The 27196-nt window shown below is 37.6% G+C and overlaps 2 protein-coding genes across 2 annotated transcripts in view; one reads left to right on the top strand and one right to left on the bottom strand.

Moving 5' to 3' along the window:
• LAMA1 (laminin subunit alpha 1) overlaps positions 1-11104 on the top strand; it is a 210069-nt gene extending 198965 nt beyond the window's left edge. Inside the window, exons 62-63 of the mRNA XM_043975002.1 lie at positions 3711-3933; positions 10619-11104. Of these exons, the coding sequence (XP_043830937.1) occupies positions 3711-3933; positions 10619-10779 (384 nt within the window). The 3' untranslated portion in view covers positions 10780-11104. The remainder of the gene's footprint in view (positions 1-3710; positions 3934-10618) is intronic.
• Positions 11105-19226: 8122 nt separating this feature from the next.
• Positions 19227-27196, bottom strand: part of ARHGAP28 (Rho GTPase activating protein 28) — a 207395-nt gene continuing 199425 nt past the window's right edge. Inside the window, exons 14-16 of the mRNA XM_043976564.1 lie at positions 26949-27073; positions 23557-23621; positions 19227-19873 (exon numbers count right to left, since the gene is read on the bottom strand). Coding sequence (XP_043832499.1) covers positions 19782-19873; positions 23557-23621; positions 26949-27073 — 282 coding nt within the window. The 3' untranslated portion in view covers positions 19227-19781. The remainder of the gene's footprint in view (positions 19874-23556; positions 23622-26948; positions 27074-27196) is intronic.

A 27196-nucleotide genomic window follows, 5' to 3' on the forward strand; every position in this document is an offset into this window, starting at 1 on the left:
AGAACATTTAAGGATAACACTGGAGGGAGGACAACAAACAGGTGAAAAAAGGGGGGAAATTCTATAACAAGTAATTTTCTCCATCAATTATAATGGAGCCACCATGTTTGGACACTTAGCATCACAATTCCCAAAATATTAGATGAGGAGGAAGAAAGAACACTGAGGAAAACTAAGAAGATAGCATGAGCATCTGGAGTAGAATGAGTACAAACAGATGTTGTCTGTGCCAGAGTAGACAATCTTGAGGGTGTTGAGGGATTGATTCTCAAATATTTGGAAAAGTATAGGATGTAAAAAACTAGGGAAAAGGTGGTAGTATTTTCAAGACTTCTAATCTACTATGTCTATCTTCCCATCTCTATAAAATCTGTATGAGAATTTATATACATATGTATATATGTATGTATGTTTGTTTCAAGGACATTCTTGATGTAAATATGAGAAGGAAGAGGAAGATTTTTATAAACTATTTACTTCATTTCCAGTTCTTGACAACCACCAAAAATGCTACTATAAATATTTTGTTATAAGGTATTTCTTATCAATGAACTCCTTGGGTATAGACATGTTAGTCACTTTGGTTGCCTAATTCCAGATTGTTTTCTGAAATGGTTGTACTGGTTAACAGCTCTACCAACAATGCACTGATGCACTTAATCTTACCACAATCCCTTTAATACTGACTCCTCCCATCATTTTTTACCAGTTTGCTGAGCATGAGGTGAAACCTTAAGGTTGTTTTGATTTGCATTTCATTTATTAATGATGTGAAACATTCTTTCATATGGTTGTTAATAGTTTCAAATTCTGGGGACAACTAGGTGGTGCAGTGGATAGAGAACTGGTCCTGGATCCAAGAGGACCTGAGTTCAAATCCAGCCTCAGACACTTAATAATTAGTAGTTGTGTGACCTTGGGCAAGTCAGTTAACCCCAATTGCCTCACCAAAAAAAAAAATAATAATGAATAAATTAAAATAGTTTCAAATTCTTTAGAAATGTTTGTTCCTCAGGCTACTTATCTATTGGGAAAATGACACATATATATGTGTGTGTGTGTGTGTGTGTGTGTGTGTGTGTGTGTGTGTCTGTGTGTCTGTGTGTCTGTGTGTCTGTGTATACATATGACATACATATAAATGTGTGTATGTGTATATGGGTGTAGATGTATGTTAATTATATCTCTTGGATACTAAATCCTTATATGAGGATGTTGATGCAATTTTTTTTTCTTATTCAATCACTTCTTTTCTTATCTAGATGCACTAGTTTTATTTGTACAGACCTATCTTTTTCAAAAAATCAGCATTCTGATGATGATGTTTACTGGCCACACATGTCATGAAATTCAAGTTATCACAAATTTCATAATACTAGAATAGAAATCATATTTGTCTTCTTTATGAAACTCTGACCTTGTTCATTACTCATACTTTGTATTTTGGGTTATGGACATCTGAGGCCATGGATCTTATTGTTGGTTTCAATTTTGGACTTTGTCGCTGGGGCATTTCTAGAATCTCTAATATTATTTCTTTTTCCTACCTTTGGTATTCCCTCTGCTAGTTATATGTATCTGATTTCTCCCTTTACTTTCTCTCTCTTTTTTTTTTTTTTTAGTGAGGCAATTGGGGTTAAGCGACCTGCCCAGGGTCACACAGCTAGCAAGTGTTAAGTGTCTGAGGCCGGACCTGAACTCAGGTACTCCTGACTCCAGGGCCGGTGCTCTATCCACTGTGCCACCTAGCTGCCCCCTTTACTTTCTCTTACAGTTTAAAGCCCCTTTGCAAGGGATTTGCAAGGTTCTAGGCACCTCTAGGTTCCTTTTGGTGATGCTCATGTTTCTTGTCCTAATTTGCTATTTTTATTTCAGGTTAAACATTTTTATTTATATTTTTCTGTTCCAATCTCTATCCCTCCTTCCCTCTTTCCCCTCACCCCTTCCAGAGGTGGCAAACAATCTGATATGGATTATACATATATGATCATGCAAAACATCATCGTATTTGTTACTTAATGAAAGAATGTGAAAAATAGCATGCTTCAGTCTGTTCCATCAATATTCATTCTTTCTTTGGAGGTGGAGAGTATGTTTCATCAGGATTCTTTTGGGATTGTCTTGGATTATTGTATTGTTGAGAATAGTCAAGTCATTCACAGTTCTTCATCGAACAATATTGCTGTCTCTGTGTACAGTGTTCTCTTGGCTCTGCTCACTTCCCAATACATCATTTCATACATGTCTTTCCAAGCTTTTTTGAAGTCATCCTGTTTGTCATTTCTTACTGAAAGTAATATTCCATTACCATCATATACCACAGTTTGTTTAGCCATTCCCTAATTGATGGGCATACCTTTGATTTCCAGTTTTTAGCCACCACAAAAAGAGCTGCTATAAATAGTTTTGTACAAATTGGTCTTTTTCTCTTTTGGGGGATGTCTTTGGGATATAAACCAAGTAGTGGTATTGCTGGATCAAAGGGTATGTACAATTCGATAGCCCTTTGGGCATAGTTCCAAATTACTCTCCAGAATGGTTGGATCTTTTCACAAGTCCACCAATAGTGGATCAGCATCCCAGTTTTCCCACATCCCCTCCAACATCCAAAAATTTCCATTTTTGCTATATTTGCAATCTCAATAATTTCAAAGCAACTTCTGTATGCAATGATTGGGCAGGAGCTGATTTCTATCAGATACTCTGGTTGGGAATCTTTTTCATAGAAGTGACTATTGATCTTTTTTTTAATTATAGAGAGGGGCACTAGAGAGCTCTAAAGAGAAATAAGATAGGGGTCAGCTAGGTGGCACAGTGGATAAAGAACTGGCCCTGCATTCAGGAGGACCTGAGTTCAAATCAGACACTTGACACTAGCTGTGTGACCCTCGGCAAATCACTTAATTGCCCAACCTCCCCCAAAAAAATTTGTAGAGGGCACAGCAGCAGAATCTTTTTACAAGTAATTTTTCATGACTTAGCATTTTATTCAAACTAAGTGTTCTTCTTCAGTACAGTTATCCCTTCCACATTGTGACTTTCCCCATTGCGGTTTTGATATAGATTGGCTTGGCATAAGAAATAAATGGGAATTTTGAGGGAGTTTTGCAGAAGCCACAGATGACACACAAAAGCCAGTAGATTACATAGAAAAAGTTTAGAAACTTAGAAATACATTATATATATATATATATATATATATATATATATATATATATATATATATAAAATTGTATAATGTCAACCAAAATTTTACAATAAGGTACTGTAAATACATCATAAAAGAAAAAGAAAAAAGTCAGACTTCTCTGGTATGAAGGGATGGCCAAAAATTTTACATGGATTTTCCAGATTGTGGGGACACTATACCCCTAACCCCTGTGATGTGGAGAGAGTAATTGTAGAAGAGTATCTTTTTATCTGCTCTCAGCAGCTAAGTGGCACAATATATAGAACACCGAGCTTGGAATCTTCCTGAGTTCAAATTTGGCCTCAGACACGTACTTTATGTGGGACCCTGGGTAAGTCTGTTTGCCTTAGTTCCTCATCTGTAAAATGAGCTGGAGAAGGAAATGGAAAACCACTCCAGTACCTTTGCCAAGAAAATTCCAAATGGGGTCATGGAGAGTCGAATATCACTGAAATGACTAAACAATAGCAAAGAAAGTGATTCACCCCAATTTTTACTTATCTCTTGGTTATTTGCTCAGGTTTCATTCCATGTCAACAATGGAGCTGGTAGGATTACAGCTACATATGAACCGAAATCTGCAAGTAGTCTTTGTGATGGAAAGTGGCACAAGCTTCAAGCCCATAAGAGCAAACATCGGATTGTTTTAATTGTTGATGGAAATGCCATTCCTGCTGAAAGCCCACACACTCAGTCCACATCTGCAGACACTAACAATCCCATCTATGTTGGGGGATATCCTGGTATGTATGGTATAGTCTGTATGTATAGCCATATATCCATATGAGAAGCCAATTGAAATTAACTCATCATTGAAGACTTATGCATTATGGTTCCCACATCAATTATTGGGTTTAATGAAATTTAAGAATGGATGCTATGCCAGTTAGGTTGTGGACTTATGTGTTAAAAAAAAAAAGCCTGCAGCCTTATTTTAGGGATGGAAAGATCCTAGATTATTTTATAGTAAACAAAATCTTTATAGGTTCCTCTTTTGAATACCATCTTTATATGCAGAGGCTATGGTGCAGAATTTCCAGTTTTCCATATGGTATATGTTTTTGGTTTAAGCTATCTCTCAACAGGGGGATTATTAATGGCACAACATCATCCAAGACAGATAGCATTGAAATATTTCATGTGGTGATTTAGATGTGTGTTTTTTTTCATAAGTGTCTTCATCAATTTCCTTGGAGGAACAGCCTTTTCTATACATCTCCAAAAGTCACCTTTAAATGCTGATCACAAGTATGTAATCTTCCAGGAAATTCTCAATCATTTCTAATTTTCACAAAAATTCAGTCATTTAGACTGAGCCCGCTGGGATCCAGCAGTCTCTCTACAGTGTTGATGACTTGTTGATGGCCTATATTTCAAATATGGCTTCCTTCCTTAAAAAAAATAAATTCTGTCCAGTTTTATGCATGAAGAAGCTTTCCGAATTGACCAGTCAACTATTATTAACTATGTTACCAGGCTGAAATGATTTTTTTTTTATTCCAAGTCTAAGTTATAGAAAGAGGTTGCCACTGGAGATGTATAATTGGGAGATTCAGATATAAATTCTAATTGCACAACAGATTCCTGACTCATTCTAAGATTTGTTTCTGAAAAATTACTATTTAAAGTACACAGGTGTTCTAGGAAGAATTTCAAATAGTATATGCTAATAAGTAAACCATTAGGTGGCTTTGGAAGTAAGTATTATTTGACATAAAGTGAACCACTTAATTTAGGGTAGTTAAAAGAAGTGTTAGATGGGAGTCATGTCCTTCGATCATTTGAAATTACTGAATCTCAGAGTTGGAAGGACCTCAGAAGTTTTCTAGTGGGACCTCCATTTGAACAGGGACCTTCTCCTCAATATTTCTAATAAGGCTATCATCTTGAAGATCTGCAGGAATGAGAAACTACTTTCTAAAGCAGGATATTCTACTTTTGGACTATTAGGATGTTCTTCATTCCATCTAACCTACATCTGCCTAATACTCAGTGCTCCTAGTTCTACCCTTTGGGGTCAAGAACAGGACTAGTCCCTTTTATTGCCTGCCAGTTATTTGAAGACAACTATCATACCACCCTAGTCTCAGCCCTAGTCAGCTCAAGGCTAAAAACATCATTAGTTCCTTCAGTCCATTCTCACAGGACATAGTTTCAAGTTCCTTTGGCATCTTAGTTGCCTTTCTTTAGTCACTAACTTGCTTTTTCAATGTTTTACCTAAAAGATGGCACCCTGAACTGACTACCAAGCTCTAGTAGGGTCTGACAAAGATGAGTACAGTAGAAGAATTACTTCTCTCTTACTGGACATCATGTTTCTATTCATGATTCTAAAACATCACATTAGCATTTTTTAGGTGGCTCTTCACCCTATAGATTCATATTCGTTTTATAGTTCACAAAATCCTCAGGGCTTTCTCATATTTATGAACTATTGTCTAACCAGGATTCCCCCATTCTCCTCTTGTACAGTTGATTTTTTTTTCATCCCAAATATAGGACTTTGCATTTCACAGAATCCCAAATCCTAAGTATAAAGGGGACTCAAAGGTCATTTAGTCCAACCATTTCCTGAAAAAAATTGGGAGGAAAATATTATTTAAAAATCATTTAACCATTAGAGAAATAAAGTGTCACAAATCTTTTCCCAAAATATATAAATAATATTTTTTAAAAGTAGCTCTTAGGGGCAGCTAGGTGGCACAGTGAATAGAGCACTGGCCCTCAAGTCAGGAGGAGCTGAGTTCAAATCTGGCCTCAGACACTTGACACTTACTAGCTGTGTGACCCTGGGCAAGTCACTTAACCCCAATTGCCTCACCCCCCCCAAAAAAAAGTAGCTCTTAGGGCAGCTAGGTGGCAGTGGATAGAGCACCGGTCTTGGATTCAGGAGGACCTGAGTTCAAATACAGCCTATGGCACTTGACACTGGCAAGTGTGACCCTGGGCAAGTCACATAACCCTCATTCCCCGGGGGGGAGAGGGGGGAAGTAACTCTTTTAAGAAAGTCCCCAATAAGTGATCATTCTGCTTTTGTTTATGGACTTCAAGTGAGTGGGTTACCCATTACCACCCAAATTAGTCTACTTTACTCTTGGAAGTCTCTGATTGTTAAGAAGTTTTTATTTCTAATAAGCCTAAATTTGCTTCTTTGTACCTTACACCTTTTGCTCCTACTTCTGTCCTCTGGGGCCAAGCAGAACAAGTTCCTAATTCCTCTTCCACATGATGGCTCTTCAAATACTTGAAGACAGCTATAATTTTTTCTTTTTAGATTTGACCCACCATTTTAGCCTGTTGAAATCTTTTGGGATCCTATTCATTCCTACAGAATATTAGCTCTTCCAGCTTCCCATTATTGAACAAATTTTATGAGCATGTCATCTCTTGTCTTTATCTAATTATCAATAACACTTGTTAGATGTGTGACCTTGGGCAAGCCATGTCAGTCACCCCTTAAAGCTTGAACACCTTGTCTTCCTTTTTTTAGGCAGCCAGGAATGGGGTATGGGCTACTACCACACATGAAATCACTGAGGCCATGGTTCGGTCCTACCTCCCAATAGTTCTAAGACCAAGAGGAAGCTTTTTCTGATCCTTTCGGTTGTTAACTTTTCTCTCTCTCCCTTTGTTTCCCTCCCTTCTTCCTAATTCATATGAGCGTGGGTATGCTTATATATGGAAAGATTCTATCTCAATAATAATGATAATAATAATTAGCTATTATTTATTACATTTTGAAGTATATAATGTGCTTTAGAAATATCTCATTTGGGGGGTGGCTAGGTGGCGTAGTGGATAAAGCACTGGCCCTGAATTCAGGAGGACCTGAGTTCAAATCTGGCCTCAGACACTTGACACTTACTAGTTGTGTGACCCTGGGAAAGTCACTTAACCCTCATTGCCCCACAAAAATAAAATTAAATTAAATTAAATAAATAAATAAAAATTAAAAAGTTGCTTGAAGGCAAGGACCATTTGGATCATAGCTTTGTATGTCCAACACTTTCTCTATAGTAGGTGCTTAATAAATATCAGTTGAATTAAATTGGGGGTTTGATTTTTCCATCTGTAAAACAAGGAGAGTGAACTTCTCTGGGAACTTAAAGCTTTAAAATTCTATGATTCTTAAAATATATATATAGGTATATAAACATATAATATATTATATAAAAATATAAAAATAAAATTCTATGATTCTTAAAATATATATGTATATAATCTATTATATAAAAATATAAAAATAAAATTCTATGATTCTTAGTCGTTTTAAGTTAACTGCATCAGTCAGGGACTATAATTTTCTTAAGTGGCCAAAGTTGGACATTGGGAATTGGATTGGTAAGAGCAGGGGGACAAAAGCAAATACTCCTTCAGCCTGATCTCCCCACTTCTAGAGTAAGGAACTGGCTAAACATTCCATAGCAGTGTCTACCTGTAGCTCAGGGCAAGGTTCCCACAGGACCACACTTCTTAGAAGGCTGTAGAGTTGGTGGCTATAGTCTCACCTCCCTTATCTCCCATCCTACCTTCCATCCCACAAGCATGGAGATTCTCCAAGGGACCTGGCTCTGGTCCTGAGCACATGTTATTCTCCCAATGAGAGACTATAAAGCACTATGACCCACACTGGAAACATGCTTCTGCCTCCATTATTAGAAGCAATAGTTTCTTCAAGTTGGGGAGAGACAAGATAGGATGGTGCAGGGAGGGAAAACTGGAACCTTTCATGCCAGAGCACCAACTACTACTTCAGGCATCCACTCCTCCATAGGGTATTCCATGTCTTCCCATTGAGAGTGCTCTCCTGTAGAATTCCTTGAGATTGAACAACTGCTAACACCCAGAATACAACTTTTTTTTTTTTTTAGTGAGGCAATTGGGGTTAAGTGTCTTGCCCAGGGTCACACAGCTAGTAAGTGTTAAGTGTCTGAGGCCAGATTTGAACTCAGGTACTCCTGACTCCAGGGCTGGTGCTCTTTCTACTGTGCCATCTAGCTGCCCCCAGAATACAATTTCTTAAGGGAACATTTCCTCAGTGGAAAGAATCCTTTGCCATTCTGGGGAATCTTCTTCTTTGAGGAAGAAGTGGGATATGCAGGAGCCAGTTTCTATAGGCTCTCAAGACCTGATGGTTAAATTTCTAGTGTGAGCATTTACTCCTTGGAAATTGGCAAATATTATAAGTCTAGATTATCTAGATTTAAGAAAGTGATGAAGAAGATGTTAATGATGCAGATTATACTTAAAAATATGTTGTAACTACATTTTGCCCAGAGAGCCAGTTGTTAAACATTTACAAGTATGTATATATTCTTGGTGGGGATAGCTTAATAATGGGCTTAGGCCTTTTGGAACTGTGTGTGGTTTTTTGGCATGGTTTTTTTTGTTTGTTTTTTGTGGGGCAATGAGGGTTAAGTGACTTGCCTAGAGTCACACAGCTAGTAAGTATGAAGTGTCTGAGGCCAGATTTGAATTCAGGTCCTCCTGAATCCAGGGCCAGTTGTTTATCCACTATGCCACCTAGCTGCCCCCTGGAATTGTGTTCTTAATTATAGGTAGGACTTTTCTTGGGAAATACAAGCACTACCAGTTCCCAATAAATCTCCTCTGGGAATGAGTTGAAAGCATAGATGAGTAATGCATATACCCTAGGCCACCACCTTTACCAGACCTATTTCAAAGCCCAACAGAAAGATAGCCTATTATTGCCCATGCTGACTTGTACTGCATTAAAAATGTTCCAAGCAACTGTTAAAATTGATGCTATAAACTGCTGTGTTGATAGGTGTTTTGAAACCTCATGTGTCATTTGCACAGTAGCAAGCTGGTTCTCTCAGGTGAATAAACATATTTCTAGGTATAAATTGGGCATTTGGGGGAGGTGAAATAACCTGCATTCTACCAAATTCAAATCATCACATGAAAAATAAAAAGAAATTGCTAAAGCACTAAATCAGCAACTATGATCAAAAAGCATTAGGTGTGTGTTTATGTCAAAAGCTTGCATGGAGTATTCTAGATGTCTCTTCTTCTTGGAATTTAACTCCTTAACTGCTGAGATTGGGCGATGTGTACATTATGGGTCATACCTATCAAAAGGACGTCCAATAGACATGAAACAGTGTCATTATTCACTACTAGACTTTGTCCTGGGCCTTGTTCCCTTATTCTATCTACTTGTCCTCCTTTGGTGATTTCATCATCTCCCTTGGGTTCAGTTATTTCAGATTATTCCTTCATATAGTCTCTGAACTGGTCAGATTGGCCTGATGACTGTTACCGCTATACAACATTATACCAATATTCTCCCAGGTCTAGAATATTCCTTTCCCTTATAGAATCCTTAGCCTCCTAAAAGATCATCTCAGGGACCACCTCCTATATCTGGGAGGCCTTTCCTCTGCTATGATGTTGACATATGACTCCATCATTTTTTGGATAACCTTTACTTTTGTGTGTCTATGTTATATCTCGAGGCAGCATGCTGCAAGTAGAGTCATAGGACCTAGATTGGAATTCTGGCCCTGTCACTACTACCTAAAGAACCTTGGCTAAGTCTCTGGTCCTTAACTGCCTCATATGTTAAATGAAGGAATTGAAGTAAATGACTTTGAAGGTCTTTCTCAATCCTATGAATCTCCCCAGTAGAATTAAGCTCTTTAAAGGACAGGAAAGAATCTTTTTTTTTTTTGGTCTTTTTATCCTCTGTCACTAACACAGTGCCTTTCACAGGGAGAATACATCTTCATTGAATAAAATGGGTTAGTTGTTAGACCAAAAGCATTATTATAATCCTTATGTGTTGCATGTTAGGGGCTCTTAACTAAATCAAATTTGGCTTCATCAAATTGCAACTTGAGTTCTAAGAGAAGCTAATTGTCCCCTAAGCCATGCTTTTAAAATGAGAATACATGTTTGCATAGATTAATAACAATAATAATAACTAACATTTATAATTAATACCTTAAAATTTACAAAGTACATTATCTCATTGGACATATATAAAGGCAGGGGGAAACATAATTTAAACAATATTATACAACTGTTTTTCTTTCTTTCTTTTTGTTTTTTTGCTGGGCAATGAGGGTTAAGTGACTTGCCCAGGGTCACACTGCTAGTAAGTGTCAAGTGTCTGAGGCCAGATTTGAACTCAGGTCCTCCTGAATCCAGGGCCAGTTGTTTATCCATTGTGCCACCTAGCTGCCCCCTATCCAACCATTTTTCATAACATTCATCTTCAGAACTGGAAAAGCTTTATGTTGTTGCAGAAGGAGGCAATGAGTATGGTGTGGGGGTTGTGTTAAAATTTGGATTTACAAATCACTTTTCTTGAGATCGTTTTTATTTTGTATCATTTTCAATTTTCTTCATTACTCATTTCAGTAAAATCTGACAATCTTTTGTCTACTTTCCTTTTCTAAACAGCTGATACAAAGCAAAACTGTCTGAGCAGCCAGACCTCCTTCCGGGGCTGTATGAGAAAGCTCACGTTCATTAAGGGTCAACAAGTGGAATCCATTGACTTCAGCAAAGCCTTTGACCTCCGTGGAGTCTTCCCTCATTCCTGTCCTGGGACTGAGCTCTAAATTCCAAGAGAAATAGCTGGTTGGGGAGCATTTTATTAAGTTTTAATTGAAGGGAAATGTAATTGTGAACCCTCAGACTCTTAGTTCACCTTTACGTTCCAACTCAGGTCAGATGTTTCTAGGGAGAAATTTCATATTTGTGTTTAAAACTAAAACCACTTGTACAACAAATACCTCTACTAAGTTGTCTCGAATGTTTATAGAATTAATTGGGTCTCTAAACAAATTTTGCTTAATCACTGTTTACAGTAAGTTTTTTTTCCTACTGATTACTTGACAGTATTCCATTTTATTGTATATTGGGTTTTAAAAAAGAATAAATGAAACAACATAATGTATAATAAAGGCAAAATGAAATGTGAATGCTTTCATTTTTCATAAATCCCAAGTTTCTGTCAAGGAAAAAGTACCAGAACATTATAATTCCAGCAGAGGGCAGAAGATGGTTGCAACATAATCTTGAATAGAACCCCCCCCCCCTTCCCCCAAACCTCCCCCCTGCAAACAAAGCTACATCCAGGGGGAACAAAGGGGTTGGTCTTTCTTTATGCATCATTTTGTTCAGCATCATTCTTCCAAGTCCTGACCTAATTTTCTCTTTGGCCAGCAAAATCAGAATATACTGCATGACAACAAAGTTGGCAATAGCAACAAATTAGAACTTCCTTAATTGTCAACTTCCCACCCCGCCCCCCTCAAAATGGGGCTATTTTCCTTAATCAGCTTATTTTCTTATAGAAAGCAAGCATAATTTGAAAAGCCAGAAAATAAAAAAGCCACATAAATACATTCCTTTAAACCAACTAAGCAGTTTTTAATGTTTTCAAAGGTTCATTTGGTTCCTACTCATGTAGTTAGTTACCTGTTAACTCTAGCTGTGCTGGTATATCTTAGCTGAAAGCCACTCATATTCTATAAGTCTGGAAAAAATAATTGTTTTCAGCTACTTAGTTGAAGGGAAGTAACTACCTCTCTTTGTAATAAATCACTTTTCCATGAGGGAATGGTTAAGATTAAATTTTAATTTCATTTGGAGACTATTAATCCCATCATAAGGTAAAAAGAAGTTATTGTACTGCAAGGCTCTTCTGGTGTCCCTTTTCATGTTTTCTGAAACCTTTGTACACCATCCTACTTTGTCGTTCTCTTGGTTGACAGAGGTGAGATTTGTAACTGAGACTATTCAAATTACATGTCAGAGTGTCATGGTAAAGGCAAGGTATGGGTTAGAGAGATGCACCCTGCATTTTGAGGCAGGGAACCTCGAGCAACCCAAAGGTGACTAACCTTGGCAGTTAAATTGGGAAACTGACATTTGCAGTTCTTTGCTGATGGGCCCCCAACAGAAATACACAAGTGAATTCTCACTCTGCACCGTTGGTGGCCTTTCTATTCACGTTTCTATGGAAACATGCAGTGTGGGAAGATTGAGGTCTGGAAATTCTGTCCCTGGGTCCGCTATATTGGGCAAAGAAGAGATCCTACCTGTGTCAGAAACCTGCTGAACTAGTACTGGGCCAAGAGGCCATTTTTTTCCTGTAGAAGAGAAGGGAATCTTACTCATTACTCTGTAATCAGTCAGGCTGACACAGGGAATGGAGCTGCTCATATGATCTTCTTTAAAACACATCCCTGAGGGGCAGCTAGGTGGCACAGTGCATAGAGCACCGGCCCTGGATTCAGGAGGACCTGAGTTCAAATCCGGCCTCAGACACTTAACACTTACTAACTGTGTGACCCTGGGCAAGTCACTTAACCCCAATTGCCTCACCGAAAAAAAACAAAAAAACAAAAACCAGATTCCTGAAAGTCAAAATCCTTTTTCTGTCTCTGTAGCTTGTTGATAGCTTGGCACATTTCCAGTCTGCCATTTTAACAGGATAGGAACAGACTGCTTATGCCTTGGAGGACTGAAGGGAACACTTCTCTCTTCAGTTTACTCCAACAGAAAAGTTCATCTTGGGTTTATGTTAGCAAACTTATTGCTGTAAACAGATACACATAAATACATAAAAAGATTCTGACTTAAGCATGCATTTCTTCCATTGTTTCTTTTATTTCTTCTACTTTCGATTCATGGTTCCAAACCAATTCATTATTTTGAACATTTTTCCTTGGAATTCCCTTCCTTCTTTTACCTCTGCTGATTACGTCTCTAGTTAACAGCATAGATAACTGTTTCTTTCTGTATGTACACAAAGAGATGGAGACTGATTTGGGTTCTGAGTTTTTATATTCTCTTTGATAGTAAAGTTTGAGGGGCAGCTAGGTGGAACAGTGGATAAAGCACCAGTCCTGGATTCAGGAGGACCCAAGTTCAAATCCGGCCTCAGACACTTGACACTAGCTGTGTGACCCTGGGCAAGTCACTTAACCCTCATTGCCCCACAAAAATAAATAAATAAATAAACAAATAAACAAACAAACAAATAAATAAATAAATATAATGAAGTTTGAGAGATTTCTCTAGTCTTTCTATACCACCTGACCAAAAAGCTGCAGATGAAACATGATTCTATAACTACACCTCGTGGACAACTCTATGTTCACATGTATGCTATAGTTACCCCTGGATCTCTATTCACATTGCCTAGAAATAATGCCATTTTCCTCTTAATTTCCCTGTAGGAAGGAAGGAAATATGCATTTATTAAGCACCTACTATGTGCCAGGCACTATGCTAAACACTTTATAAATATTATCTCATTTGATTCTCACAACAACCCTGTTAAGCAGGTGCTATTATACCCATTTTATAGTTGAGGAAATTGAGGCTGACAGAGGTTAAGCAATTTGACATAGGTGGTAAGTATATGAGGCTGGATTTGAATTCAGGTCTTCCTGACTCCAAGTCCAGCACTCTATCCATATACCACCTAACACCCTCTGTAGTTATAATCCTGGTAGACATTCTCATGAGCTGCTAGATGGCAGAGTAGATAGAATGTTAGGCATAGCGTCAAGAAGACTCGTCGTAATCTGGCCTTAGACACAAGTTGTATGACCCTGTACAAGTCACTTAAGCCTTTTTGCCTCAATTCCTCATCTATAAAATGAGTTGGAGAAGGAAATGGTGAAGAAAATGACAAACCACTCCAGTATCTTTTCCAAGAAAACCCCAAATAAGGTCATGAAGAGTTGAACACCACAGAACAACAAAAGATATTTGCAATGCACAGTGGCACAACAAATAGTCTGGGCTCCTGGAGTACAAATGAGAGGGTTAAACTAGAAGAGGTCCCAGTGGGTTTTGAAATAACTCAAATTTCCAAAGGATGAAGGCATTTCTACATCAAAAGGAGCAGACTGAGAAAGGTCAGGATTGGCCAAGAGTTCAACATAACAATGCACATAGAAATAATTAAGTGGATTAAGAGTGTCCAGACTGACATGAAGTTGAATGGCAAATCCACTGAGTTTCTCCATTGAGACATAGATTTTGGATAGATACTTCAGATGAAGGTAACTTGACTTGAATAGGAAAGCAATCCAGATTGAATTTGAGAAAATACACATTGTTTAATAATCCAAAGCTGATCTCTGAAATAAAAAGCCACCTTTTTTTTTTTTTTTTAAACACCAATACTTTCCCAATGATGCTCTATGGGTACAAATCATGGGCCACCACAATCTCCAAAGAATTAATTATTGCAAATGACCCAAAAGGAAATGAAAAGATAAATCTGGTAGGTATGTGTAGGCTATCACACATTACCAATGGCTTACACATAAAATATGCCTTAGAAAATATTGCACAGGAAATACAAAATTGGACAAGGAAATAAGCTGGCTACGTAGTGTAACGATTGGAATGACACCACCTGCTGGAGACTTACTGTAGAAGAGTTCTGCCCATGAAGCAAAGGTCTTTGAGGGCAAGACCAGGCTTCAGGAAGTGACGCGGACTAGTGGGAGGAGGAAGGAAGAGACTGGCGCTCGGTCTCACTCTCTTTCCTCTGGACTCTGGCGGAGAAGGGAGCTAGAAATGTGCTCTCCCTTTAATAGATAGGAATCTAGGCCTTTTTCTCTCTCTTTACCAAATTCTTATTCTCCTTAATAAATGCTTAAAAGTCTAACTCTTGCTAAAGCTTATAATTTATTGGCGACCACTCATTAGATATTTTAGACAGTTTAGCTAGAATTTTAGCCTTAACAGTAGTGTAGGTAGATAATAATATGGCAGGAGGAAAGGTGAAGGGAACAGGTATTTATTGAGCACCTATTAGTGCCTTCCAAAATGGTAAACACTTGACAAATATCTAATCTGATCCTCATGACAACCCTTGGAGGTAGGGGCCCTATTTTACAGTTAAAGAAACTGAGGCAGGCAAAGCTAATAAGTGTCTGAGGCCATATTTGAACTCAGGTCCCCCTGAACCAGCACTCTATCTACTGTGGCACCTAGCTGCCTGATATGGCTGGTTGAGTTCTGTGCTGATAGAATATTACCAGGTGTGTGTGATGTATTGAGTAGATCTTCAGTGGAAAGAATACCAGTTAGATGAGGTCAGAGATTCAGTGAAGCATTGATAAAGCTTTCTAAACAAATAACTGTTTAACTGTATAACACAAGTCTAAAAGAAACCTAGGAGAACTGAGGGTGGGTAGCCTTGTAATAGGTAAACTCAATGGAGGAAGTGAATTTTCATTTTTTTTTTTTAGTGAGGCAATTGGGGTTAAGTGACTTGCCCAGGGTCACACAGCTAGTAAGTGTTAAGTGTCTGAGGCCGGATTTGAACTCAGGTACTCCTGACTCCAGGGCCGGTGCTCTATCCACTGCGTCACCTAGCTGCCTGAGGAAGTGAATTTTAAAGGAGAACAACACTGTTTTCTCAGAAGGACCCTCCAGGTCATTTGCTTAATGGCTGAAGAAAGTGGAGATGGGAAATCATAGAATCATATATTTAAGGCTGGAAGGTACTTGTAGAGTCCATCTAATCCAATTCCTTTTATAGATGAAGAAATGGGCCCCAGGAAGTTAAATAATTTGCCCAAAACCACACAGGTAGCAACAGAGGCAGGATATGAACCCAAATTCTCTGACTTCAAAGCCAATATGTTTTCCTAAGATGGCAAACATGCTTGACAGACTACATTTATGCACACAAATCAGGGTGTGGTAGAGGGAAGTTTATTTAGATAATGGGAGTCCCAATGGTTTAAACCTGTAAGTTCTCGTAAATTATATCACACATAAATAAATCTTTACTTATAATCTGATTTTTCCCTCCAACAACCCCATAAAAGAGGCTATTTACTCTTGTTTTCATTTTACATGAGGAAACTGAGGCTCACAGAAACTGAGTGACTTACAGGGCTATAGGTTGAAACCAGTTCAATTACACAATGCTGCCTCCTTTTTGCTACTTTTAGTTTATGCAAGTATATAATAAAGTATGTAACAAGTCAGTTATTCAAGTATTATTCAAGTATATAAATAGGGGTTTCAAAATAATTTTATTTAAGAACATTATTGACTAACAGGAAATATAACCATCACAGTACTGTATTTTGCTAGCCTCTAATTGTAAGAAAAATTTATCTAAGAAAGAAGTCTCAGTGACAAAGATTTGGGATTTTTTTTTTATTTTCATGGTTAAAATACAATGTACACATTCTACTTTACAAATATGCTATTACAACTACAATGAAAATTACCATAACAAACGATCCATATTTCCCTTTTGTGTGGGTCAGAAATATACAAATGATTGGCTTTATCAAGTGGCATGATGTTATTTTCCAATCCAGTAAGACATTGTGGAAAACAGTTGAAAAATGCCTGGAAGAAAAGATAAACTTTTTTTTTTCTTAATCCCTCATTTGAGCTCCTGGGATTCACTCCCAGTTGTCTGAACATGGCTAGAAACAAATGATTAATGACAGAGAGAATGTGGCTTCGGCACCGACTCTTTCAGAGCACGACATTCACAGAATATTTTATTTTGGTATTTGGAGCATTTGCTCATTTCTTGTGCATCATTAAACTAGGAATATCAAAAGCAAAACAAGGTTGACATTAAATAATAAGACTCAGGGACACTTTGTAACAAAAGCTATTATAATCCACTATGCTTTTTGTCTGAGTAAGGCAAGTGAGGTAGTTTATTTTGTATGTACATTGTAATGACTATGAGTGGTTCCAGTACATTTCAAAGGTCATTGATTCCTAGAACCAATACGCCAAACAAAGTGTGTCGGCGTGCAAAATAAGCCTTCATTTTTTTATTTTTGTTTTTTGCAGAATGAGAAAGGAAAAACACTTAAGGCAGCTTTGGAGTCTCTAGATCAAGTTCTCTTAAAATCCTTTCCCCTCCTCTAACATTTCACTACATGGTTACCTAGCAGTTCCCCAAGAGCCTAGACAATGGGGATGTTAGAGATGGCTAGGGAATAGAGATTGCAAGTTAACATCATCTCCTGTTAGCGAGTAAACTTTCAGCTTTGCACCTTGGTTGTCAAAGTATGGCAAATGTACAATGTTGACAAGATAGTGTTCCTATAATATAGGAAACAGGCTCTTTAAAGTCAAAAGTAAGGATCTTCAAATCTAGCTGCTGTCCCAGAACTGAATTGTGAAAAGGTCCACTTCTATTTTTAAGCATAAATTGAGTTGCCAAGAATCCAATAAGTAAATTACCTCCTTCAGAGGACTGATTAATAAATATAAAGAAAGGGAAAGGGGGACTGGACCTGTGATTTCATTAAGACAAGGAATTCTTAGGTGACGAACCTCTATTATTTGTAAGTCAGCACCTTCTCTGAAATTTATATTGTTTCAGTAGCCAAGGCTAGCACTAAGAGGTTTCTATGACTTGCTCAAGGTCACATAATCAGTCTGAGAGGCAGTTGGTACTTGAACCTATATCTAATGGGTTTTGATTATAGCTCTTTCTCCACTAAGTCTTGCTACCTCTCATATGCACTTATAAAAAATCCTCTCTTAACATTACATTGAAAGCCTTATAGGTAAACAGTCAAGTCAGATGCAATAATGCTAATGAGACTATTTAGAAGGAAGGCTTTCCCCCTCTCCCATAGATGCTAGAAATCTTTGGTAACACATAGATATTTTCCTTGAACAAAGTGAAGTGAATGAAATAATTGATCCAGTTAGGTCTCTGGATTATAAAATTTCACAGAAGTAGATGAATACAGAAATATTACTTGTTTTTCTCCATATCCCCTATATTTAACAGTAGACCAATGACAAATTAGAATAGAAAAATGTCTGAAAACCTTAGGATGTTTTCTAGTTCTGGTGTTTAACATATCTGGAATTTGATTTGGGGATGTTTTAATTCAATATACCATCACTTTTTTGTGAAGAAAAAAAGAAAGGTTAACTATTTTTTCTGTCAGGTAATACAGCTATTTAAATAGCTGTTCTTTTTTGGAAGACACATGTGTATTCTGAAGTTTTATGATGTGTTGGCAGAAATTATGAATGCATTAGAACCTGATACTTTAAAGGAGGTAGGTCTAGGACCTGGTCCATGTAGCTCTCCAAAATGATCCCTCAAATCTATTATCTGTTGATCCTAAGCCAAAGGTCAAAAGATGACAAATAATTTGTTTATGGGAGAAAGAAGAAACGAAACAATATAAAACAAGAATACATGCCAGGATATCTTGTTACAATTATGAAACTATAGCCATCCTTACTTGATCCTAGAAGGGGCTCTGCCTTTATTATCCAAAGAGGGGCCAATACTATAGGATTTCTTAACACACTACATTTGCCCACTTTCCTAAATGAGGTTGACTGGTGAATATCTGATCTGACAGATTTCAGATTTGGAAAATATGTGATACTCAACTTACCAAACACACATAGATTTGTACAACTTATTTGATGACAGTTGTGCTTAACCATGCCTGTGATCAAGGGTGAAAACTGGCCTCCATCTCATATAAGAAGAACCAGAGACAACTGTATTTTCCAGGCCTGGATAAAAGTAGTACTGTCTCTTCAAAACTGTGAGTATAGAATTAAGTATAGTCATAAAATATAGATAAGGAAATGTTTGGGAAAAGAGAGAAACTTGGTGACTGGCATGTGGAAAGACATTCATCAAATAATAGAATAATGATTAGGGAACAGAATCCCCTTCTGTTTACAAAGAAGAGAGAAATGAAAGGACAGGCACATCCTCAGTCTGACAATGCTTTGCTCACAGACTATGTCCGTAATGTAAAATGAAAAGCTTAAAAAAAAAATTCAATTTGTTCAGACACACAGAAGTACACATTGGTATCAGAATGAGAATGACAATACAGTACAACATAGGTAAACAATACAGGTTGCTTTAAACAGTAGTTCTTTCTCCTCAAAATAACCAAATAATGAGGAGTGAGTCAGAAGCATAAATATTGTATATTTTACTTTCAGAATAAGTTTTATTTGGATAGAAGAATTGCATTTATGCAGCACAACTACCCTGGGCATTTCCATCATTCTTCTTCTGAGAAGCAGCCCTATGTTGTTATTATATATATATATATATATATATATATAAAGGTGGTGGAGAAACTCGCTTTGGAATACTAGCAAAACCACCCCCCTGGCGGCCATTGTCTTTCATATTTGGTAGTGTTTGCTACATTTAGTAGGCTGTAAAATTGAGTAAGACAGGCATCCACACAGAGGACACCATTTACTTTAGTTATCAAGTCAAAATCCTGGAGAGGATGAAACTTCCGTTGTCCAGCTTGGCCTCTCTGAAAGTACCATCATCCTTCCTTTGTAGGTCAAGTAACTGGCATAAGAAAACTCCTGCTTAGATGGTTGTAACTGGAAGTTATCTTAGGGTTCACAGATTGGTAATCAATGAACACATCAATACCCTCTGGCTTGGAGAAGCATCTCAAGACTAAGAGGGTTGGGAAGGACAGAGAGAGTCAAAAGCAGCCGCTTGGTTTTCCACCATATTCTTCACTTTCTTGACCTAGAAAATACAAGTGGAGTCCTTTCCTGCAGAAGTAGGGTATTTCCTGAAGTTTCAACTCGTCTTTGGTTTTATCACCCATTCCGCATGAGGATTTGCACGATACACATCCAACATGTAGGCATCAGGATCTAAACAGTGCTGCCCTATGACAGAATAAAAGGGAGAAGTATGTCGATTTTGCTTACATGGTACTGGTTAAGAAAATGGCCAGCTGAGTCCAGCAGGGCTCTTTAACTCTGTCTCGTTCATTGGGAGGTAAGTGGGTGAACTCTGAGAGTTTCTTCGCAAAATCCATCTTTTCTGATTGCCTGGTAGAACATCACTAAGAACATTTTTTTTTTTTGCAGGGCAATTGGGGTTAAGTGACTTGCCCAGGGTCATACAGCTAGTAAGTGTTAAGTGTCTGAGGCTGGGTTTGAACTCAGGTCCTCCTGAATCCAGGGCCGTTGCTCTATCCACTGCGCCACCTAGCTGCCCCTTACTAAGAACATTTTAAGTCAGATTGAAGATTGTACAAACATACTGTCTACAATAGAATTATTTTCTAGCTTGACCATATCAGGTAATCCTTCCCACTCAGCCTTGAGAAGACATGGAGTGCTTATCCCTCTAAACTACAAATCCTAGTTTGCCGCTCAGTTTTCAAAGCCTTCTTAAACAAGGCAAGAACTTTTTTTTTTCATTTCTTATCTGAGAAGACACCTTGAAGACAGTTGGTCCCATTAAGTAAATTTCAAGAAATATTGTGTTGGTTTCTTTGACTTTCTGAGAAATGTCTATGGCAGGCTGAATAATAATTACAATCATCATAATCCTAAAATGGATGTTAGCTATTATAAACTATTATTAGTAGTAATGATAATAATCCTTATCCATCAATCATTAAGTATTTATTAAAAGCACCTCCTATGACTATGCTAAGGTGCTTGAGATCAAAGACAAAAAAAAAACCTAAATCTTTGAATTCCAGGAGCTTAAAGTACAATTTTAATTTTTAGCATTTATGTGAATTGTTGATTAATTTAGCACTTAAATTTATGCCAGATCTATAGTAAGAAAGTAGCTTTCAGAGAGTGTTGCTGATCTTAATTGAATTATATCTACCATGTCATATTTCTGAATTTGTTAGGATTTTGTTTTCCTCACTTTGTTACGAAATTTACCAGAAAGAACACACAAAGAAAGTTCCCCAAGCAGATCTATCATCTAAATGCTACACAAAAATTATTCATTGAAAATGGTGCTGGGAAACCAATTCACCCTGTAGCCAAATGGAAATAATTTTTATATTTCCAGAAAGTCGTTGTCATTGACATCACAAAGAGTCAGGATGTCTTTTGGAGCCAACATGAACTTCCCTTCTATTCATTTAATGAAAAAGGGAGCCTTTTGAGGTAGCTACCTCCAGGTCATTGGTTTTCACTCGACCCCATCAAATACCTCTTTCACTAAGGACAAATGGAAAGTATACTCTGCTATCCATCCATGCTTAAAAACTTTAGCTTGTTCTTTTTAAATGGTTGCTCCCCTGCATCCAGTAGGCTGGCAGGGAGACAGACATCAGTTAAATATCAATCTTCAAATCTAGCTGACAGTTACCAGAATGATGCACACCTCTATGCAAAGGAGCACATTACCATTAGACTTCAAAAGCTCTTGGACTTAGCCTTAAATTATTTCATAATAATAAATGAAGCAAATGTCAATAAAGTAAAGGCTTCCCATTAGCTGTAGAACACACTTAATTTCCTTTGAGACTATTTGAGTATGTAGAAAATAGTCACTTAATGAAAGAATTACCTTGATGTGGCTAAATGGTCAGAAGGTCAGAGGAAAGCTGAATTATCCCAGGGCTACTCGGAAGTGATTTACTATTTGTTCAAACTTTTCTTTATCTTGCCTCCATATATTAATAAAATTCAAGCCGGTTGGGGCAGCTAGGTGGCACACTGGATAAAGCACCAGCCATGGATTCAGGAGTAGCTGAGTTCAAATCTGACCTCAGACACTTGAGACTTACTAGCTGTGTGACCCTGGGCAAGTCACTCAAACCCATTGCCCCGCAAAAAAAAAAAAAAAAAATTCATGGCAGTCTCCTCCAACTTCTCCATTCCACTATTGTCTCCTATCCTCAAATTCACATCTTTCTGTTTGTTTGAGGAGGTAGAAGTGGCATTGTTTTTCCAGATATGAATTGTAAGCCACAAAACCCACTTTTCTTCTTAACTAAAAGACCTTTTGTCAAACTAAGAAACCCATGATGGGGCAGCAATTTATTTTACTTAAAGTTTATAGAAGATACTTTTATGTAACAATAGCATAATGCAGTAAAAAGGATATTGGATTTAGGAGACTTGAGTTCTATTCCTCCATGTGTCACCTGGGGCAAGTCACTCTGGCCCTCAGTTTTCTTTTCTATAAAGAGGCTGGACTAGACAGTCTCTAAGGTATCTTTCAGCTCCCATGTTATAACCTTATGGGAGCTGCCTCAGACTGAGACCTGGAGAAGACTTTAGCATAAAAAGGCATCTAGGGCCCTCTTCAGTCATCCTGACCACTGAACTTCAAATGATACTGGAGGAGAGAGTGAGGCTGATGGCCTTGCACAGGTCTGCCTCACTTAAATCCAATTCACTTGCAAGTCATCATCCTCTTTGATAATGAAAGACAAACAACAACAACAATATAACCTTATGCAAAATATGTTCATACCATTTACAAATGCTTAGACATTTCTCTAAATACACAAGAGCACGATATTTAAAGTGCTTTCCCTAAGTTTCTTCTCTCTACCTAGCATGCTCTTTCTACTTCTTCAGATGCTTAATTCCAGGAACATGCCCTGATCTTCCAGGTCGATAACAACCATTCTGTGGCATTTTGCTACAATGCACGATATTACTTGATAAGTTCATTTGAGAGTTATGAAGCAGTCTTTATGGGTATCTTACCCCCTCATTAGTTCCTTGAGGTTTGGTATTATATCTTATTTCTCTCCCTCTTTTTCTTTTTTTGTGTGGGGCAATGAGGGTTAAGTGACTTGCCCAGGGTCAAACAGCTAGTAAATGCCAAGTGTCTGAGGCTGGATTTGAACTCAGGTCCTCCTGAATCCAGGGCTGGTGCTTTATCCACTGTACCACTTAGCTGCCCCCTATCTTATTTTCTCTTTAGAGCTCTCTAGTGCCAAACACAGTGTTCTGCATGGAGGAAGCACTTGGGAAATGTTTCTTGTATTGCCTTATACTGTACTGTGTTGTGTTACATTGTACTGTACTGTATTGTATAATAACATTATTATTGAGTTGTGTTGTATCTATTGTATTGTATAGAGTATTAATGAGTTGTGTTATGTTGTATAATATTGTGTTGTTTTGTATAATATTGAGTTATATAGTGTTGTATATTGTATTGCAATGCAAAGTGTTGTATTAAGGAACTTATTTCTTTCTTTAAAATTCTGGCACTAGGATATTCTGTATTTATATACATATTGATGTAAATTTATACCATCTTCCTCAGCTAGTAAGAAGAAATTACCAATATGTGAATATTCCTTTACGTACTCAATAAATGTCACCCAAATAACAATGGAATATTCTGACATATAGTAAAACATCACTCTAGAAAAGTCATACAATTATTTTGATATGAACTAAAACTATTAGCAACTTGTATAGGCTAGTTTCACTTGGAAAGTCATTCATGATAATGTACCTTTACAATAAATAAAACAATATTTTCAATAGGTATTTACTTACAATAAAAACAAGTATTTCTTCTCAAGGAATCAGAAAACTTAGGATTAAAATTTAAAAACAACACTTACCTATATTGCCTCCAATTTCATATAAGCTTTGGTTCTGAGTCTTAAGGCTTCCTGGTGAATCATGGCTAAGAAGAAGAAAACATTTTAATTTTTAGTTCTCGTGGTCTTAGTATAAAAATGTTTCTTTAGACAACCAGAATAACCAGCCCCTACAAATTCTATGGGCAGCTAGGTGGTGCAAGGGCCTAGAGTCAGGAAGACTCATCTTTCTGTGTTCAAATCTAGCCTAAGACTTTTACTAGCTGTGTGACCCTGGCCAAGTCACTTAACCCTGTCTTCCTCAGTTTTCTCATCTGTAAAATGAGCTGGAGAAGGAAATGGCAAACCACTCCAGTATCTTTGTGAAGATAACTCCAAATGGGGTCATGGAAGAGTTAGAAAAAATGACTCAACAACAATAAATTTCTCTACCTGCTGAGCTATCTGTGTCCCTCTTGTCTTTCAAAATCTAGCTAAAGTTTATTTCAGTAAATTTTGTTTTTAATCTCAGTGATCCAACAAAAGCAAACCAACTGCTTCATTGCCCTTTGCACCACCATCTACGCCCTTTGCTGCACACATAACATCTCACTGGTTCTTTCTTCTGGTTTACTTAAACTAGAATGTGAACTACATCAATAGTAGGATTGGGCCTGCTTTGTTTTTTTTTTAGCCCTTTACCTAAACTACATTATAATCAATATTAATATATAGCAGGACCATGTCAACTTTGGGTTCTTTTAACTCATCATATCATGGTACCTAGTAAAATAGAAAAGAAAGACTTTGACATATCCCTTGTCCCTAAAGTCACCCTCCTTAACTGCTGAGAACTTAATTTTTTTTAATGACCTAACTCCTTAAATTAGGAAAGGAGTGGGCAAACAAGGTTGTGGGAAACACTTGATGTTCAAAAGTTGAGACCCTGAAAGGTTGAAGACTTTGGTGCAGTGACAAGAGTAACAGATTTAATGGATTGGGGTCAAAGGGTATGGGTATGGGATCTTTACTCTGCTATTCACTACCTGTGTGACTTTAGGCAAGTGACCTAACTGTTCTCTGCCTCAGTCTTTTAATCTGTTAAACATTGCTATATGACTCCTCAGGACCCTGTAGGCTCTAAATCTATGATCCTATGATCACATTCTAGCCCTGGGATAGAGGGTATATTCCAAAAGGGACTACTTAGGGAATGGTCTATCTCATAACCAGGTGCCAGGATGAACTTTGAGCTCAGATGCCCCAGGAAAGAAGCAAAGGAAAGCCTTTCTTCAGTAATGGGAAAAAAAGCATGGTCATCTTTGGACCCCTAATCTCTAAATAATCCCCTTTTAATGGTGAGAAGTAGACATTTTTTTCTTACTGAGATTGGTTGAGATAGAGTGCTGGCTTGATAGAAAAATGGAAAAATAGATGATAGATGAAATGAATGGATAGATAGACATCTAGAAGACAGACAGATAGGATAGGATAGAAAGATAAATAGAAAAATAGATCGATGGATAGATAGATGGAAAGACAGACAGATGGACAGATGGATAGCTAGATGAATAGACTAGAAAGATAGAAAGATGGATAGAAGGATGGATAGATAGATAGACAGGCAGATAGATGATAGACGAATGGATAGATAGATGGATAGAGAGTTGACAGAGCATTTATTAAGCACTTACTATGTACAAACATTAGGAACACAAGGACAAACAAGCAAGAAATCTATTAGAAGACAACATAAGGGAACACTAAAAAGTTGTGGGGGGAGTGCAAAAGTACTCAATGGCATGGCTAGGACATAAGATGAAAGCCTGGATCTTAACAAGATGAAGCAAAACCCCACTCCTCAGAAACCAGAGTGTTCCAGGGACGATTCCCAGTTTTTGGTGTGGAGGAGGTGAGGCTAAAGGCCCGACTGAAGGCAGGTAGGAAATATACGAAGAGTAGTACACAGGAGGACAATCCTTCAGAGTAAAGGGATTACATATGACATAGTCCTAGCAATTAAAGCAACAGATGTCACAGGCACTGTCTCATTAGGAAGATGAGCAGAGAAAGGCCTTCAGAAGAACTTGGTCTAAGGGGGCTGATTCAACCCTAGGCTCTTTGATCCAACATTTCTTTTATCAGAAACACTTTTTTTAAAAAACACACGGGTCTAAATATAATGAGTGTCAAGTCAGTTATGCAATCCATGTAGCCGGGCATTTGTCTGCTAAATCCCTCAAAAACCTCTCCAAGCCCCCATATGACTGTCAAGCTGAAACAATTATAGTGATTTAGGTTTCCAGGCTAGGCAGCAACAGATGACTAAGTGTCCAGAGTGTTTCTGTTGGCCTCAGGCTATTACTTTTTAATATGATTGGAAGGCTTCTTTAGGATACATGTCAAAGGTATACAAGAGACCATTAAATCATGTCTGCCTTCAGATAGCAGGGTTTAGAATTATACTTCTCTTTTTTTCTCTTCTCATAAAACCCCAGTACAAGTTCATGTCTTGGAGTAAGTGTGCCTGGTTACAAATTGATTTTTGTTCCTCTCCTTTAATGTTTTTATTCTGTGATTAGCCAGTATATGGCAAATGCAGAAAGCAGCCAGTCACTGACTTCAGGCTGACCCCAATGACTATTGCCTGTGTTGTATATGAAAAGAACCTTAGCACCAAAGAGACAATGCACGACTACTCTATCTTGGCTATGTCATTAACATACTGTACACCTACATCCCAGAAGAGTGTAGCTACCTGAGGATGGAGTACATTTTGTTTTTGACTTTGTATTTCCTATGCCTAGCAAAGCTGGTGATAGATGGGTGAGCAATCAATTAACCAATCAACAAACACTTATTAAGTGCTTACTATGTACTTGGGACTGTGCTAAACATCAAGATACAAAGATAAAAGTGAAACTGTTCCTGACCTCAAGTAACTTATGTTCTAAAGAGGAAGACAATAGGCACAAATATTAGCATACACATAACAGATGCAAAATAAATACAGGGAAGTTTGGGGAGGAAGTACACTAGTAGCAGAGATCAGGACAGGCTTCATGTAAAAGAAGGTGATCTTGTATGTACTTAATAAATGCTCATTTAATTGAATCAAAAACTTAACAAACCTTTAGAGCCACCTTCATCAAAAACATCTGTCTAGATTTTTCTTTGGAGTAAACACTAAACTGGCTGGTTTTTTGCATGTTCCAAAGGTATTATTATGGTTATTTTTATTATAGTTTTTAAAACAATAGAGGATTCAGAGGATATGTTTATTTCTCTCCCCCAGGTTACTGGGTTCTAGGCCAGAAGTACACAAACCAAGAGACTCTATACCTTTATGAAGACAGCTAAAGATGAAGGTTCAAGGAAACAATACACTTAGCCAAAATTCCCTTTATTGAATTAAGACCCTGATTGTCACCTACCTGTTCTCACAGTGAAATCGAGCCAGGATGTCTTTGGCTTTGGTCTGACCATTGAGCTGAATGGCCATGGATACCTTGGAATGAAGAGGTGCATGTACTCTAATGACTCCTTCAGGTATATCAGACTGCAAAGAAGGGAAGAAAAAGAAAATCTGCCTAAGTTACTTGTCCTTTAGCTAGGGCTAGAATCTGTTCTTTACTTCTTTTTACCTTTACCTATTTTTTTTTTAAAACACGCACTTAATTCT

The sequence above is a fragment of the Dromiciops gliroides genome, chromosome 1 (genome assembly GCF_019393635.1).
Source record: "Dromiciops gliroides isolate mDroGli1 chromosome 1, mDroGli1.pri, whole genome shotgun sequence".
Lineage (NCBI taxonomy): Eukaryota > Metazoa > Chordata > Mammalia > Microbiotheria > Microbiotheriidae > Dromiciops > Dromiciops gliroides.